Source organism: Ranitomeya imitator, chromosome 1, assembly GCF_032444005.1.
Source record: "Ranitomeya imitator isolate aRanImi1 chromosome 1, aRanImi1.pri, whole genome shotgun sequence".
Taxonomy (NCBI): domain Eukaryota; kingdom Metazoa; phylum Chordata; class Amphibia; order Anura; family Dendrobatidae; genus Ranitomeya; species Ranitomeya imitator.
This window is the reverse complement of record NC_091282.1, coordinates 931153815-931169901: the sequence shown is the minus strand read 5'-3', so window position 1 is coordinate 931169901 and position 16087 is coordinate 931153815. Positions and strand designations below refer to the sequence as shown.

The 16087-nt window shown below is 41.6% G+C and overlaps 1 protein-coding gene across 15 annotated transcripts in view; it reads right to left on the bottom strand.

Annotated features, from left to right (window-relative positions):
• The window catches only part of BMPR1B (bone morphogenetic protein receptor type 1B), an 899743-nt gene that overhangs the window by 40559 nt on the left and 843097 nt on the right, over window positions 1–16087 (bottom strand). For all 15 annotated transcript variants that reach the window (XM_069743592.1, XM_069743591.1, XM_069743595.1 and 12 more), the window contains 3 exons: window positions 11097–11193; window positions 9401–9539; window positions 6533–6725 (listed from right to left, as the gene is read on the bottom strand). In XM_069743592.1, the coding sequence (XP_069599693.1) occupies window positions 6533–6725; window positions 9401–9539; window positions 11097–11193 (429 nt within the window). The remainder of the gene's footprint in view (window positions 1–6532; window positions 6726–9400; window positions 9540–11096; window positions 11194–16087) is intronic.

Sequence of the window (16087 nt, the reverse complement as noted above, 5' to 3'; positions counted from 1 at the left end):
GGTGGAGACTTGTTGCCATGTCTCACATATACAGTACACACAGAGAGATGGATTCTTTCTCTTCTTTCTTTATTCGTTTCATAGCACACAGAAGCAGAGGATGCAGCATGGAGGACAGCATCACTGAGCTGTGTGGCTGTGAATCCAACACTGAAGTGAAAAATATTGGATAAAAGCTATCTCTCACTGACTGCATCTCACTGTGCTGAATGCTCCACACTCTGCCTCCCTCCTCTCCTTTCCACTCTACACAGTTTATTAAACTTTATGATCTCACACCTGGGTGAACTGGCTGTACATTTTGTCTTGAGCAAGATGAATTTCAGCTGCTTTTTTTTTTTTTTTTTTAAAGAGAAAATCACAAGTACAGGATTCAAAGGGAGGGGAACAAGTGACTTATAAGTGGAATAGAATGCCAATTCCTCTGATATTATATAACATAAAGATTAGACAAAGGAACATATATATATATATACTGTATTTTCCGGCGTATAAGACTTTTTAACCCCTGAAAATCTCAAAAGTCGGGTGTCGTCTTATACGCCAGGTGTCGTCTTATAGGGCAGGTGCGGAGTAATCTGCGGTCGCCGCATATTGTGGGGGGGAGCGACCCCAATGACAAGGAGAGGGGGCACCTCACCGGGAAGGTATAAGTGAAGCAGAGGCAGAGAAGGAGGTAATAGGATACAAGGGCGAGCCAGATGAGTGAAAGAGGAGTGTTTTTCTAGGCACAGCATAGGACAATCGGAGATAGCATGAGTGGAATCACCACAGTAAAAACACAGCCCATTCCGACGTCTGTGTTCTTGCCGTTCAGCTCTGGTCAAAGTCCCATCACATTGCATAGGCTCAGGTCTATGCTCAGATAATACCGCCAAATGGTGCACAGATTTACGCTCACGCAAGCGTCGATCGATCTGAATGGCCAAAGACATAGACTCATTCAGACCAGCAGGCATGGGAAATCCCACCATATCTTATTCGAAAAATCTGAAATTTCTGCCTCTATTCCCTGTCTTCTGAATTCACCATACACTTGGAAAAACAGCTTAAATCTGTCTTTCTCAGAGAAGATGGAAACAGCTATCAAAGGGCTAACAACATTTTTGGATTGCAAGTGGACCTCAGTCAACTACTGCAAAAGTGGTAATAATAAGAATAGTAGCAGAAGTGAAGAAGACCATAAGATTTCTGTGTGCAAGTTTAACAGATGAGTCTAAGTACACATTTGCATTGGAAGCCAGAAAAGGTTTTAGTTTTGAGCGATTAATGACCAGTCCATCTTTCTATTTTGGTGGGACAAAGTAACAATCATGGGTGTAAAAAGCAGATATTTATCTATAATTCCAATCCGTACCATTGAAGAGCACTACTGTCAGCTTTGCCTCATCCAGTAGAGTGAAACTAACGGCAAAGGACTACAAAGTTTAAAGTTCACCCAATTTAATGTTGGGAATAACTATATGACCCTTACATGGCCTTCATACATAGCCCCTTTCTGCATCTTTTATTATCATCCCGTATTTGTAAAATGCCCCCGTGTTTATAAAGAGTCGCACTGACATGTATGGGAGCCAGGTGAAGAGTTGTGTCACGTGAATATTAGGGCTACAGATCATATACGGAGCTCATCTATCTTTTATGCCACATACCCATAAATCTGCTATCATTCCCACAACTTCCAGAGAAGGAACGAATGGCAGAAACTGTCTAAAATGAAGATTAAAGACTATGAATAAAGACAGCTAATGTGGCTCTGAGCCTTGGCTCTCTGCTAAAGTGATGCCATGGGTGTGCTAGCACTATTAAATGGGGCCATTACGGTCCTCAGATTGAGAATTAATTCATGATTTACTGCCATTCTCCAGTGCTAAATAGCAGCTTTACAGAAAGTAATTAAAACATTTCCTGTGACAAGTGCATTGTGTAGAATTATAGGGTGAGGCGTGTTACAGAGGGGGAAACCTGTCCAATTCTGAACTGTTAATAAACTATTGCTTTAGGAGGATTTACACCGATGATGACAGGTGCATTAAAGACGTACATGAATGTGATGGCACAGTGTCTGTTAGATGAGCTGGGGAGATCCACTGTCACCTATCGAGAATACCTTGGAGCACTCTGGTGCCCATCCAATAACTAATCCATTACATTTTTACATAGTTACATAGTTACATAGTTATTAAGGTTGAAGGAAGACTATATGTCCATCTAGTTCAACCCATAGCCTAACCTAACATGTTGATCCAGAGGAAGGCAAAAAAACCCCATGTGCAAAGAGTAAGCTCCACATTGGGGAAAAAAATTCCTTCCCGACTCCACATACGGCAATCAGACTAGTTCCCTGGATCAACGCCCTATCAAGGAATCTAGTGTATATACCCTGTAACATTATACTTTTCCAGAAAGGTATCCAGTCCCCTCTTAAATTTAAGTAATGAATCACTCATTACAACATCATACGGCAGAGAGTTCCATAGTCTCACTGCTCTTACAGTAAAGAATCCGCGTCTGTTATTATGCTTAAACCTTTTTTCCTCCAACCGCAGAGGATGCCCCCTTGTCCCTGTTTCAGGTCTATGATTAAAAAGATCATCAGAAAGGTCTTTGTACTGTCCCCTCATATATTTATACATTAAAATAAGATCACCCCTTAGTCTTCGTTTTTCCAAACTAAATAGCCCCAAGTGTAATAACCTATCTTGGTATTGCAGACCCCCCCAGTCCTCTAATAACCTTGGTCGCTCTTCTCTGCACCCGCTCCAGTTCAGCTATGTCTTTCTTAAACACCGGAGACCAGAACTGTGCACAGTATTCTAAGTGTGGTCGAACTAGTGACTTATATAGAGGTAAAATTATGTTCTCCTCATGAGCATCTATGCCTCTTTTAATGCATCCCATTATTTTATTTGCCTTTGTAGCAGCTGCCTGACACTGGCCACTGAATTTAAGTTTGTCATCCACCCATACACCCAGGTCTTTTTCATTGACGGTTTTGCCCAGAGTTTTAGAATTAAGCACATAATTATACATCTTATTACTTCTACCCAAGTGCATGACCTTACATTTATCCCCATTAAAGCTCATTTGCCATTTATCAGCCCAAGCTTCTAGTTTACATAAATCATCCTGTAATATAAAATTGTCCTCCTCTGTATTGATTACCCTGCAGAGTTTAGTGTCATCTGCAAATATTGAAATTCTACTCTGAATGCCCCCTACAAGGTCATTAATAAATATGTTAAAAAGAAGAGGGCCCAATACTGACCCCTGTGGTACCCCACTGCTAACCGCTACCCAGTCCGAGTGTGCTCCATTAATAACCACCCTTTGTTTCCTATCCCTGAGCCAGCTCTCAACCCACTTGCACATATTTTCCCCTATCCCCATTATTCTCATTTTATGTATCAACCTTTTGTGTGGCACCGTATCAAAAGCTTTTGAAAAGTCCATATACACTACATCCACTGGGTTCCCTTGGTCCAATCTGGAACTTACCTCTTCATAGAAACTGATCAAATTAGTCTGACATGAACGGTCCCTAGTAAACCCGTGCTGATACTGGGTCATGAGGTTATTCCTCTTCAGATACTCCAGTATAGCATCCCTTAGAATGCCCTCCAGTATTTTACCCACAGTAGAGGTTAAGCTTACTGGCCTATAATTTCCGAGTTCAGTTTTTGTCCCCTTTTTGAATATTGGCACCACATTTGCTATACGCCAGTCCTGTGGCACAGACCCTGTTATTATGGAGTCTTTAAAGATTAAAAATAATGGTCTATCAATGACTGTACTTAATTCCTGCAGTACTCGAGGGTGTATCCCATCCGGGCCCGGAGATTTGTCAATTTTAGTGATTTTTAGACGCCGCCGCACTTCCTGCTGGGTTAAGCAGGTGACATTTAATTGGGAATTTTTATCACTAGACATTTTGTCTGCCATGGGATTTTCTTGTGTAAATACTGATGAAAAAAAGTCATTTAGCATATTGGCTTTTTCCTCATCCTCATCCACCATCTCACCCAGACTATTTTTAAGGGGGCCAACACTATCATTTTTTAGTTTCTTACTATTTATGTAGTTAAAGAATATTTTAGGATTATTTTTACTCTCTCTGGCAATGAGTCTCTCTGTCTCAATCTTTGCTGCCTTGATTTGCTTTTTACAGAATTTATTTAATTTTCTGTATTTATTTAATGCCTCCTCACTACCTACTTCCTTTAATTCTCTAAATGCTTTCTTTTTGTCACTTATTGCGCCCCTTACAGCTCTATTTAGCCATATTGGTTTCCTCCTATTTCTAGTATGTTTATTCCCATACGGTATATACTGTGCACAGGTCCTATCCAGGATGCTAATAAACGTCTCCCATTTTCTTTGTGTATTTTTGTGTCTCAGGATATCGTCCCAGTTAATTGCACCAAGATCCTCTCTCATCCGTTGGAAATTTGCCCTCCTGAAGTTTAGTGTCCTTGTAACCCCTCTACTACACATCTTTTTAAAGGATACTTGAAAACTTATTATTTTGTGATCGCTATTTCCCAAGTGACCCCCAACCCTTATATTTGATATGCGGTCTGGCCTGTTGGTTAATATTAGGTCTAGCAGTGCCCCCCTTCTTGTTGGGTCCTGAACCAGTTGTGAAAGGTAATTGTCTCTCATAATTGTCAAAAACTGATTACCTTTGCTGGAACTGCAGGTTTCTATTCCCCAATCTATTTCAGGGTAGTTGAAGTCCCCCATAATAATGACTTCTCCTTGAGTCGCAGCTTCATCTATTTGCTTTACGAGGATATTCTCCATTGCTTCCATTATTTTTGGAGATTTATAACAAACCCCTATCAGTAATTTATTATTTTTTCCCCCTCCCCTTATCTCCACCCACAGGGATTCTACATTTTCATTAAATTCACCTATATTATCGCGCAGGATGGGTTTTAAGGATGATTTTACATATAGACACACCCCTCCTCCTCGCTTATCTGTACGGTCATTTCTGAACAGGCTGTAGCCCTGCAAGTTAACAGCCCAGTCATGGCTCTCATCCAGCCACGTTTCAGATATCCCCACCATGTCATAATTATGCTCCAACAACATTAGTTCTAATTCGTCCATTTTGTTGGCGAGGCTTCTGGCATTAGTATACATGCACTTTATGTTCCTCTCTGTACTTCTATTTCTTAAATTATTAACTGTTCTGACCCCAACCCCCATGCCACCGCCACCCCCAACTTCCTTATTTGTGCCCAGGTCTCTGTCTGCACTATCTTCCCCTCCTATAAAATGAATACCCTCCCCCCCAATTCCTAGTTTAAACACTCCTCCAACCTTCTAGCCATTCTCTCCCCCAGCACAGCTGCACCCTCCCCATTGAGGTGCAGCCCGTCCCTAGCGTAGAGCCTGTAGCCAACTGAGAAATCGGCCCAGTTCTGCAGGAACCCAAACCCCTCTTTCCTACACCAATTCTTGAGCCACTTATTAACCTCCCTAATCTCCCGTTGCCTCTCTGGCGTGGCACGTGGTACCGGCAGTATTTCGGAAAATACCACGTTGGAGGTCCTTGCTTTCAGCTTGCAGCCTAATTCCCTGAAATCATCTTTAAGGACCTTCCACCTACCTCTAACTTTGTCATTAGTGCCAATGTGCACCATGACCGCTGGGTCCTCACCAGCCCCTCCCAATTTTAGACCACAAATGGTATGGTCACATCTGTATTACAGCTTCATGCAATTTCTGCATTGTACGGAGCCATAATATCGAGCCCATATAGTTCTATGGGGCCCTACTGTATCTCTGTATGCCTCCAGTTACATGTAGAGACATTCAGAGGTTTATATGCTTTCAGAAAGTTTAGTTTTTACATCCTGATAAGTCTTCAAAAAAAAAAGATTTAAAATATTCTATTATCAATCATCAATTTGCATCCGGAAATTTGAGTTTCCATCTGAAATCTATCCAATTTATGTGAATATGGTTTGTAAAGTATCTGGTCTGCACAATGCTTGGTAAGGTAAACAGCCAGGACTGCAGAATGACATGGCTCTCAAAGTCACGTGTGCCACAACAATGACGTCACGCCAGAAGCCAGTGATGCCAACAGGTATGAGGAATGTCTCAGGTTCTCCAGGGTTACAGACTACTAACTTGGCCAATGGACCAGGTCTTGCTCATCGATTCGCTCTAGTTTTTATGTTGATCATTTTTGTAACATTCTCCTATCCATATCACAATCTGAATAAAAAAAAATGTAGAAATCATGCAGTCTTCACACTAGCCAATGCAGCTATTCTAGACTCCTATGTCTTGTCGATTACAGAAGATTTTTCAGCAGTCTCATTATCATCACAGACGAAATGCAAGATTTCAATTTTATTTTGCTAACACAGATTGTGATGTGAAAAGAAAACACTATAAAAAATGAAAAGTAAAAATGAATACATTTAACACAAATACCAGACTTAACAAACAGGTCATTTTATGATTACGCATTTCTTTTAACAAGGTAAATACCATTACATGGAATATAACGTACCTAAAATATTCTCATGCCTCATCAGCACAGTCTGATAGATTTCAGTCTCCCTGAACCAGCTGGCCTCTTCGGTAGTGAAGAACACTTTGACGGCCACTTTCTCGCCACGCCATCGGCCCATCCACACTTCTCCATATCTCCCTTTCCCAATCTGTTTCACCATTTGAATCTGCTTTGCTATTGTCCTTTGTACCTATTAATGAGAGCAAAGCCAATAACACATTACTTACCAAAGAAAATGACCACCCAGCACTAACAGGACTAATCCAGAACAAACAGAGGGGAATACCAAATATCGCTGGAGATTCATTTTACTGCATGCAACATTTCTCCTTCCTCCCCAGAGTACCTGAAAATATTACCGTGGCCTTGTATGCCTCAAGACCGTAAAACTAAACATGCTGTAATTTGAGGCAATATTGACAGAGGTTCTTTTGCTAAAGAGCCCTGCCACCCGCATGTACGGGCTTACTTTATCAGAAATTTAAATGGGAAAAATGATTTAATAATACACTAAAACTGACACTGAGCCGTTTGCTGTTTTCATCTGGTTTGAGTTAAGTAAAGTCCTGAATATTTTTAATGAAAATGTATAAAAATTCTTCTATTAATATGTATGCTGAAAATTAAAGTATAATACAGTTCACAGCAGTGATCAGAGCAGAGTAACGTGCCAGACGTACTCCTCACGCAGCGAAGAAGCACTCTGGGCAGTCCAGCACTAACTGTCCATGGCTTTATCTACGGTATGTGCCCAATGGTGTCACAATAGTGCGTGCAGTGAGACCACTGGCTTGGAGGGGTCTGCACTCATCCCAGTATTGATAATAACAGTACCTCTATCGGAGAGCAGACAAATCCACACAATGACAATCTGTGAGTGCCAGGTAATGGTAGTCTAATGGTATGTCCATGATAGACTTATCTGCTATGGATATTGACACAGTGGGTAGATAATATTTCTTAAAATTTCCATCATAATGCTTGTACTGTAAAGGCCCCGTCACACATAGCGACGCTGCAGCGATACCGACAACGATCCGGATCGCTGCAGCGTCGCTGTTTGATCGCTGGAGAGCTGTCACACAGACAGCTCTCCAGCGACCAACGATCCCGAGGTCCCCGGTAACCAGGGTAAACATCGGGTAACTAAGCGCAGGGCCACGCTTAGTAACCCGATGTTTACCCTGGTTACTATCGTTAAAGTAAAAAAAAAAAAACGCTACATACTTACCTACCGCTGTCTGTCCCCGGCGCTCTGCTTCTCTGGTCTGGCTGTGAGCACAGCGGCCGGAAAGCAGAGCGGTGACGTCACCGCTCTGCTTTCCGGCTGCCCGGCGCTCACAGCCAGTACAGGAGGAGTGCAGAGCACAGCGCTGGAGGACAGACGGCTGTAGGTAAGTATGTAGTGTTTGTTTTTTTTTACTTTTAGGATGGTAACCAGGGTAAACATCGGGTTACTAAGCACGGCCCTGCGCTTAGTTACCCAATGTTTACCCTGGTTACCAGTGAAGACATCGCTGAATCGGTGTCACACACGCCGATTCAGCGATGTCTACGGGGAGTCCAGCGACCAAATAAAGTTCTTTCTTCCCCGACCAGCGACAGCACAGCAGGGGCCTGATCGCTGCTGCCTGTCACACTGGACGATATCGCTAGCGAGGACGCTGCAACGTCACATATCGCTAGCGATATCGTCTAGTGTGACGGTACCTTAATGTCCAGTGGATTTTTGGCATGGAAATCTGTCAGAAAATCTGGGTGGACATGCCTTTACTTTTGCAATGAGTATTTGGTGCCTCACGCTGTTACTTTGGATAAAAAAAGTCTATCCCAAGCCTACAAGCTGCAGTAACCATTATACCACTACCCGACCAGCTACACCCTCACCTACTGTATCCTCACCCATCCCTTGTAGACTGTGAGCCCTCGCTGGCAGGGTCCTCTCACCTTCTGTACCTGTATTATTTAAGATTACCGTACTTGTTTTTTTTTATTATGTATACCCCTCACATGTAAAGCGCCATGGCGATATAATAATAATAATGCCAGCCCGTGGGGGACACTGAAAGCATAGGACCACAATGCAAGAGGCATATGGACTTCCTCCCATAAACGGGTTATCCTGGTTTGCAATGAAAGTCTGCAGTCACTCTATGACTGCAGACGTGTGAGCCCTCACATTGCCCATAGGGTTCCCTGTGAGGATTCTCTGGTGCTGGCAGCAAGATAGATAGATAGAATTTTTTCCCCTGAGAAGAAAATCTTTCCAGGCATGCTGAGAATGAAAAAACGGCATCCGTTGCCGGATTCCTGCTTTTCACAGTCAGCGACGGATCCTGCGCCCATGGGCTTCCATTATAGCCAACGACGGACAGCGCAGGACCCGTCGCTGAGCGATTTTCCAACGTGCAGAAAAAACGTTCCTCTGAACGTTTTCTCCGCCCGACGGACCGCTATTTTCCGACTGATCCAGTGCACGACGGATGAAAGAGAAGGCCATTCGTCACAATCCGTCGCTAATACAAGTCTATGGGAAAATGCAGGATCCTGCAGAAAAATTTGCAGGATGCGTTTTTTTTTCAAAAATCGACGGATGTCAATGGGAGGAAAAAGACGGAAGTGTGAAAGAGGCCATAGCTCATTCTCAGAATTAGTGGCCACGGAGATATGCCGCTTGTTTAGAAACTTGTTACATATACATGTAAACTCTTTTCTCCTGGCTTGCAGGTATAAGCTAAATGCAGAACACACATCTAGCTAGGCATTTTACTGTTCATTTGCATTGAATTAATATTTCCATTTATTCTAATAAATGTATTATATATATATAATATTCTAATAAATCATTCCCTCTGGCTTTCATACCAGCAGAGGGAGCCCTGATCCACTTCCAGAGCTCTGCGATTGTTCAATGAGATCCTTCAGTGATTCTCCAGGAGGGATATACGTCTCATCTTGTTCCAAGCCAATGCTGTAACGAGGTCTAGCTTCTTGTCTTTTGTACCTAGTTATACAGCAAGACAATGAATTGCATAAATAACAGTATAACATTGTATATAGTTATGTTTCTGTTAGAGTTTTAATATGTATCTAAAGTAGCTTTACTGCCCTCAGAAGAAGCTGTAATGGCGAAACTCTGAGTCAAGTCGCTGACCTCAGCACTAGTTTTTATGCACATTATAACACGGGATCATTTTGTGACTATAATAAAGCCTTCTTCCAATAAAAGAGATCATGGAGCTTCACGTTGGTGGGACGTGTACCCCTTTTATCTTATTTTGTGATAGCCACACAGCTTGTAGATGGCATGGATGAATAAATGATTTGACACCAGCATTTGCTGATTCCCAGGTGGAAGTGTGAATAAGATGAAATATGTCCCATTAATACACAAAAACTGTAGAATTCAATGTAAGTGATCACAGCCACTGTAGTTCTGAGTAGCTTTACTACTGATCTTAGCAAATGAAAGATACTTGCATTGTGCCTCAAGGACAACATGGAGAGGTGCATGACATGTATGTGCCAGTTTCTGTTTTCATGTCACCACTACATCTACATGTAGTTTACAGCAGAAAATACTTTAGGTGCTTCATTTTTCAAGATCATCTTTATCTTTTTTTTTTTTAATAGACATTTTGAATCTTCCTTCCTTGGAATACTCAAGTCCTGGATTTCCAACAGGAGATCGTCTATTATCCCTTGTGGTTCACCTCCCACAAAATACAAATGGGGAGTAAATTGCTTTCTCAAAAAACTAAGTTATCTACTATCAATAGGACAAGGAATACCTTGCTGATTGCTGGGATCCAGCCACTGGGACCCCAAGCAATCCTGAGAACGAGGCTCTGCAGACTCCCCCTAAATAGAGCAAAGGTGCAAGTGCTTGGCCTCTGCTTCAATCCTTGTCTTTGGGACTGCTGGAGATAGTAGAGCAGAGTGCTTGGCAGTCCCATACATAATAAAGCGGAAGCCAATCTAGGGCACCTCTGCTCCATTCAGGCGGATTTTTTTGGGAATAACATCTTAAAGTGTCCAACTCTTAATAAGTTACCATTTTTTTTTTACAGTGGCTCTCTGTTCTGGATCAGCTCATAGAGCATGATCTAAACCGAGGACCTCTCCTTCACATCCATATGATCTATGCTGTCCATTTACTATGCATAAACAATTCTCTCACAAGTCCTGACATCCCCGGCAGCATCTGCCTACAATCTATTCCCTGTAGGTGGCAGCATCCCACCCTGAGACATTTATTCTTTGAGGAAAAGTAGTTTAGACTTGGTTGGATGTTTCCTAACCAGTTCCTACTGATTTCCACCTAGCTCATTATCTAAATCTAGGAAAGAAATATATCTTGGTACCGTGTTAGCCAGTAGATAGAAAAATATTTACAATTGAGAGTCCTCATTTGCCTGATGAAGAGACCTGTGTAGTCTCGAAAGCTTGCAATTTGTTACCATCTTTTCAGTTAGCCATTAAAAGGTATCAACCACTGAGGACTCTCAATTCTACATATTTTTCTATCTAAATCTAGACACAAGTGTATTTTTTTTCTTACCTGAAGTAACAGAATATTAAAATTACTGCCAGGATGATACTGCAAATAGTCACAGAGATCAGAAGAGCCATATAATGGATACTGCCATCAACAAAGTCTATGGGGAAAGAAAAAGATGAACAGTATTAAATCAAAAGTGTTCAGCTGCTGGATTTAATAGTTTTCCTATATTAAAACCATAAACAGAAAAGTACCTGATTAACATGAGCAACATTACCTTTCCTGGCTTTTCATTGCCCATCAAAGCGAGAATGACTAATAATAATAATTCTTACTTCTATAGCGCCAACATATTCTGCAGCACTTTACCAATATTCTAGCTCAGCAACTTGGCTCATGTGAAGCAGCCATGCATTTCTATGTCGTTTTGCAAGGGGGCGCTATTCAAATAAATGGGCACCCATTCACTACAAGTCCTGTGGTTTACAATTGTAGTAATAGATTACAATCTCTACCAAATCTAATGAAAAGAGCCCATCTGCATCAGTCAAGTTAGAAGTAATGAGCCAGAAGATGTTTGCTGTTAATGCACTGGAACTCCCGTGCTCCTGCCATAGTCATCACTAGTGTAATAGAAGCTGGCGAGTAGGAGACAACCTTTCCCAAGATTTTGGCATGTCAGGAATGCAAACACTAAACTGCCCAGAGATCATTTAACACCCAAAAAAGGGATGATACAAGTGGCTTCCGAAAGAAACAAACTGTTCATACGCAACACAGCGGGATACAACTAGTGAGCCACATTGTCCGGAGTGGTCGACAGAGGAATGGGGCCATATCTGGCCATCCTTATCGTATACTCAAAAAACCTGCACAAGACTAACACGATGAGGAGCTCATTAGGATGGATCATTAGATCTGCACGATATTCCCAAGACTGACATTTACACGCTGAGTTAGAAAAGCAGAGCTATCTTTTTGGCAGTCGTTTCGCTCCACGATTTCCCGCTGGAAGAACTACATCCCCGTACCGTACCTAATCTCAGTGCTTTCTTTATCCCATATCTCCAATAAAATAACCTTTCTGTGCTCAGACCCTACACTGACTGCGGCAAGGTCCTTGTCTTGAAAGGAGATTAGCAGATTCTCTTTCAGAAGAAAGTCCACAATCATGCCATAGCGGAACACCGAAAAACGAGAGCTTCAGCTTTATCGACTCATCCTGCCATGGCGCTATTAAGTTACAGCTTTACGAGAGTAATGAGACGAGAGACTCCTTGGGGACCTCTTAGTTTACGCTTTTTAAAGACTTGCTTTCGTGTTGCATTTTTTTTTCCAGTTTTTTTTTTTCTTTAACTCTTCAGCTTGTAAATTTGTGTGTTTTAATAGCATTTCCATTGCTTTTGGCTTTTAATTTCCACCATGTAGGCATATCTGAAATCCTTTGAAAAGAGACACCTACAAGATGTCCATCAGGACAACACAGGGGCTCATCAGTCACTTCTCGCTTCAGCGGCAGCTCCTACCTGTGCGGGGGCTCAAAGAGTGTGATAGATGAAACAGAGAAGCCACGGGGGAGCCCGCCTTTCTTTTTGAGAAAAAGAGCGAAACAGAGGACTGAAAGCTTAATTTCATGGTTTATTAACAGTTTAGCCTCTGTCACTGGCAGCCACTTCTCGGTGAAATGTGTGGTTTGTAACCGTTTAGGATGTCACTTTCAATCAGGTTGATAGAGATTGCAGACAACCTAAACAAAATCGCTTCTTCACAAGACAAGGGCAATCTACAGTTTTACTGATTAATAATGTATAGGCCTCACCATTACTAGTAAGGTCGCAGGGAAAGCTTATACAAGGTAATTCATTCAGAACATATAAGGAATGTCTATAATGAAAATAGTCCAATCAGCATCTGCCTATTTCGGATTTCTATTTTTCTTTTTCTTTTACTTTTTACAAATAAAATGACAAGGAGAATTTGCTGCCTAACGTGAAATACTATTTGAGATTTCAAAAACATCTCAAAAATGTTCGAGAATTGAGAATTGTCTCGTATGTTGTAGTATTTCTAGATGTAGGAAATTTAATTTGGCAATTAGGTGATAATGATCCATGACGCAGTTGTGTAAGGCCGGGTTTAGACATGAGCACACAAAACATTGGATAGTACTCATCAGAGTGATCGGAAAGCACTCGGCCCTATGTTATACTATGGGGCAGATCTGAGGTTTTTTTTACTCATGCAGATTAGGTAGCATGCTGCAAGTGTCTCCACAAATTGGATCACACACACCCATTCAAGTCTATGGGCGTGCGTAAAATATCAGACTGCACTCGGATGACATCCAAGTGCAGCCCAATATACGTGTATCCGAACATTGGAGAACATGGATAAATTAAGTACTCTTTTTTCTCCACACCTGTGATATGGTTCTCTCATTCAAGAGAATCGGATCACAGAAAAATTACACTTAGCTCAAACTATGATCAAAGTTTGAGCCGAATGCCATTACCATAATCAATCCGATTCTCTCTGAAGACAGAATCATCACCCGTGTAAGCGAGCCCTCAACGCGTGACTTCTGATCCAAATGCGACAGCATATATGCCTATGTAGTTTGGTCCGTACACGGATGTGGATGAATGTGTTAATCCTGCCTAAGAGATGACATAGCTTCAAACCTTAACCCCTTCATGACCTTGGGATTTTTCGTTTTTCCGTGTTCGTTTTTCACTCCCCTCCTTCCCAGAGCCATAACTTTTTTATTTTTCCGTCAATTTGGCCATGTGAGGGCTTATTTTTTGCAGGACGAGTTGTACTTTTGAACGACATCATTGGTTTTAGCATGTCGTGTAGTAGAAAATGGGAAAAAAATTCCAAGTGCGGTGAAATTGCAAAAAAAGTGCAATCCCACACTTGTTTTTTGTTTGGCTTTTTTGCTAGGTTCACGAAATGCTAAAACTGACCTGCCATTATGATTCTCCAGGTCAGTACAAGTTCATAGACACCTAACATGACGAGGTTATTTTTTATCTAAGTGGTGAAAAAAAGTTCCAAACTTTGCTAAAAAAAAAACCAAAAAACAATTGCGCCATTTTCCGATACTCGTAGCGTCTCCATTTTTCGTGATCTGGGGTCGGTTGAGGGCTTATTTTTTGCGTGCCGATATGACGTTTTTAAAGATAGCATTTTGGTGCAGATACGTTCTTTTGATCACCCGTTATTGCATTTTAATGCAATGTCGCGGCGACCTAAAAAACGTAATTCTGGCGTTTCGAATTTTTTTCTCGCTACGCTGTTTAGCGATCAGGTTAATGCTTTTTTTTTAATTGATAGATCGGGCGATTCTGAGCGCGGCATTACCAAATATGTGTAGATTTGATTTTTTTTTATTGATTTATTTTGATTGGGGTGAAAGGGGGGTGATTTAAACTTTTATATTTTTTTTATTTTTTTTTCACATTTTTTTAACTTTTTTTTTTACTTTTGCCATGCTTCAATAGCCTCCATGGGAGGCTAGAAGCAGGCACAACGCGATCGGCTCTGCTCCATAGCAGCGATCTGCTGATCGCTGCTATGTAGCAGAAATGGAGGTGTGCTGTGAGCGCTGACCACAGGGTGGCGCTCACAGCCACTGGTGATCAGTAACCATAGAGGTCTCAAGGACCTCTATGGTTACAATGGAGACGCATCGCCGACCCCCGATCATGTGACGGGGGTCGGCGATGACGTCATTTCTGGCCGCCCGGCCGGATGCGGTAGTTAAATGCCGCTGTCTGCGTTTGACAGCGGCATTTAACTAGTTAATAGGTGCGGGCAGATCGCGATTCTGCCCGCGCCTATTACGGGCACATGTCAGCTGTTCAAAACAGCTGACATGTCCCGGCTTTGATGTGGGCTCACCGCGGAGCCCTGCATCAAAGCAGGGGATCTGACCTTGGACGTACTATCCTGTCCGAGGTCAGATAGGGGTTAAAGCACCATTCCAGCATTTGTTTTTTCATTTTAACCCTGGAATGGTGCCACTAATTGTTAGTTCCCTGCCGCTAGTAGCCACCTTCTTCGTCTGTTATTGGAGCAGCTTTGGGAGTCTTCTGCAGGTTGCTGGGCAAGCCGGAAGTCATTACGTAATGTAAGTCTATGGTAGCCAAGACAAGACTCTCATAAACGTAAATTGAGAGCAAGTGACCGTTAACTCAGACTTACGGTCAGTCAGATGTTACAGTCACAAAAATGGAGCATCAGGAATTCCAGCATTATGTGCAGAAAAATCTAATAATTTAAATTGACATATTTATTGATTAAAAACCTGGTAAAAAAAAATCCTGGAAACTTGTCTACATGTTTTGAACTGGGAATCATTGCACTATCCTTCCGCTATTGACTTCAATATATAAGACTTGGATAGAAAATTATGTTAAGACTAATTAATCAGCTTTTTCCCAACGAATATTATAAATATGAATGAGAAGATGTAAAGGATTTTACATAACTGTTTAAAAATATAGAGAGAATTAATAAATGTTTATCAAATCAGATTTTCTATTCATTCATGCCAGCACATGTGTATTCAATTTAAATATCCACATAACTTCTCAATTCCGAAGTATATGTGACCCCCAAAAGGGGGAATTTTTTCTACCATCTTTTTAACATGATAATAAAAATGTTGATTTAAACCAATATATTTATTTTATTTTTGGGGGGATATAATGCTCTACAGTACATTTGGAGTCACATATGTTGCACCTCTGAGGCTGGTGACTGGCTGCAGCGATCTTATAGGTAGCGAGAGATGGGACATAGTAAGATAAAACTGATGGGGAATGCTGGAATAAGGTGGGCTTTATTAGTTGAGTAATGTATTGGGAATTGGGACATTTTTACTTTGAACATGGAAAATTCGCTCCCGGGGCGATTTCAGGATATGAGGGGGCACATTTTATAAACGTTTAATTCAGCGTGTGCAGGCATCATAACTAAAAGAGCCACCTTGTCAGAATGCAGCATTTGTGCTGCACAAGGTGGCTCTTTTAGTTACAAACGCCTGA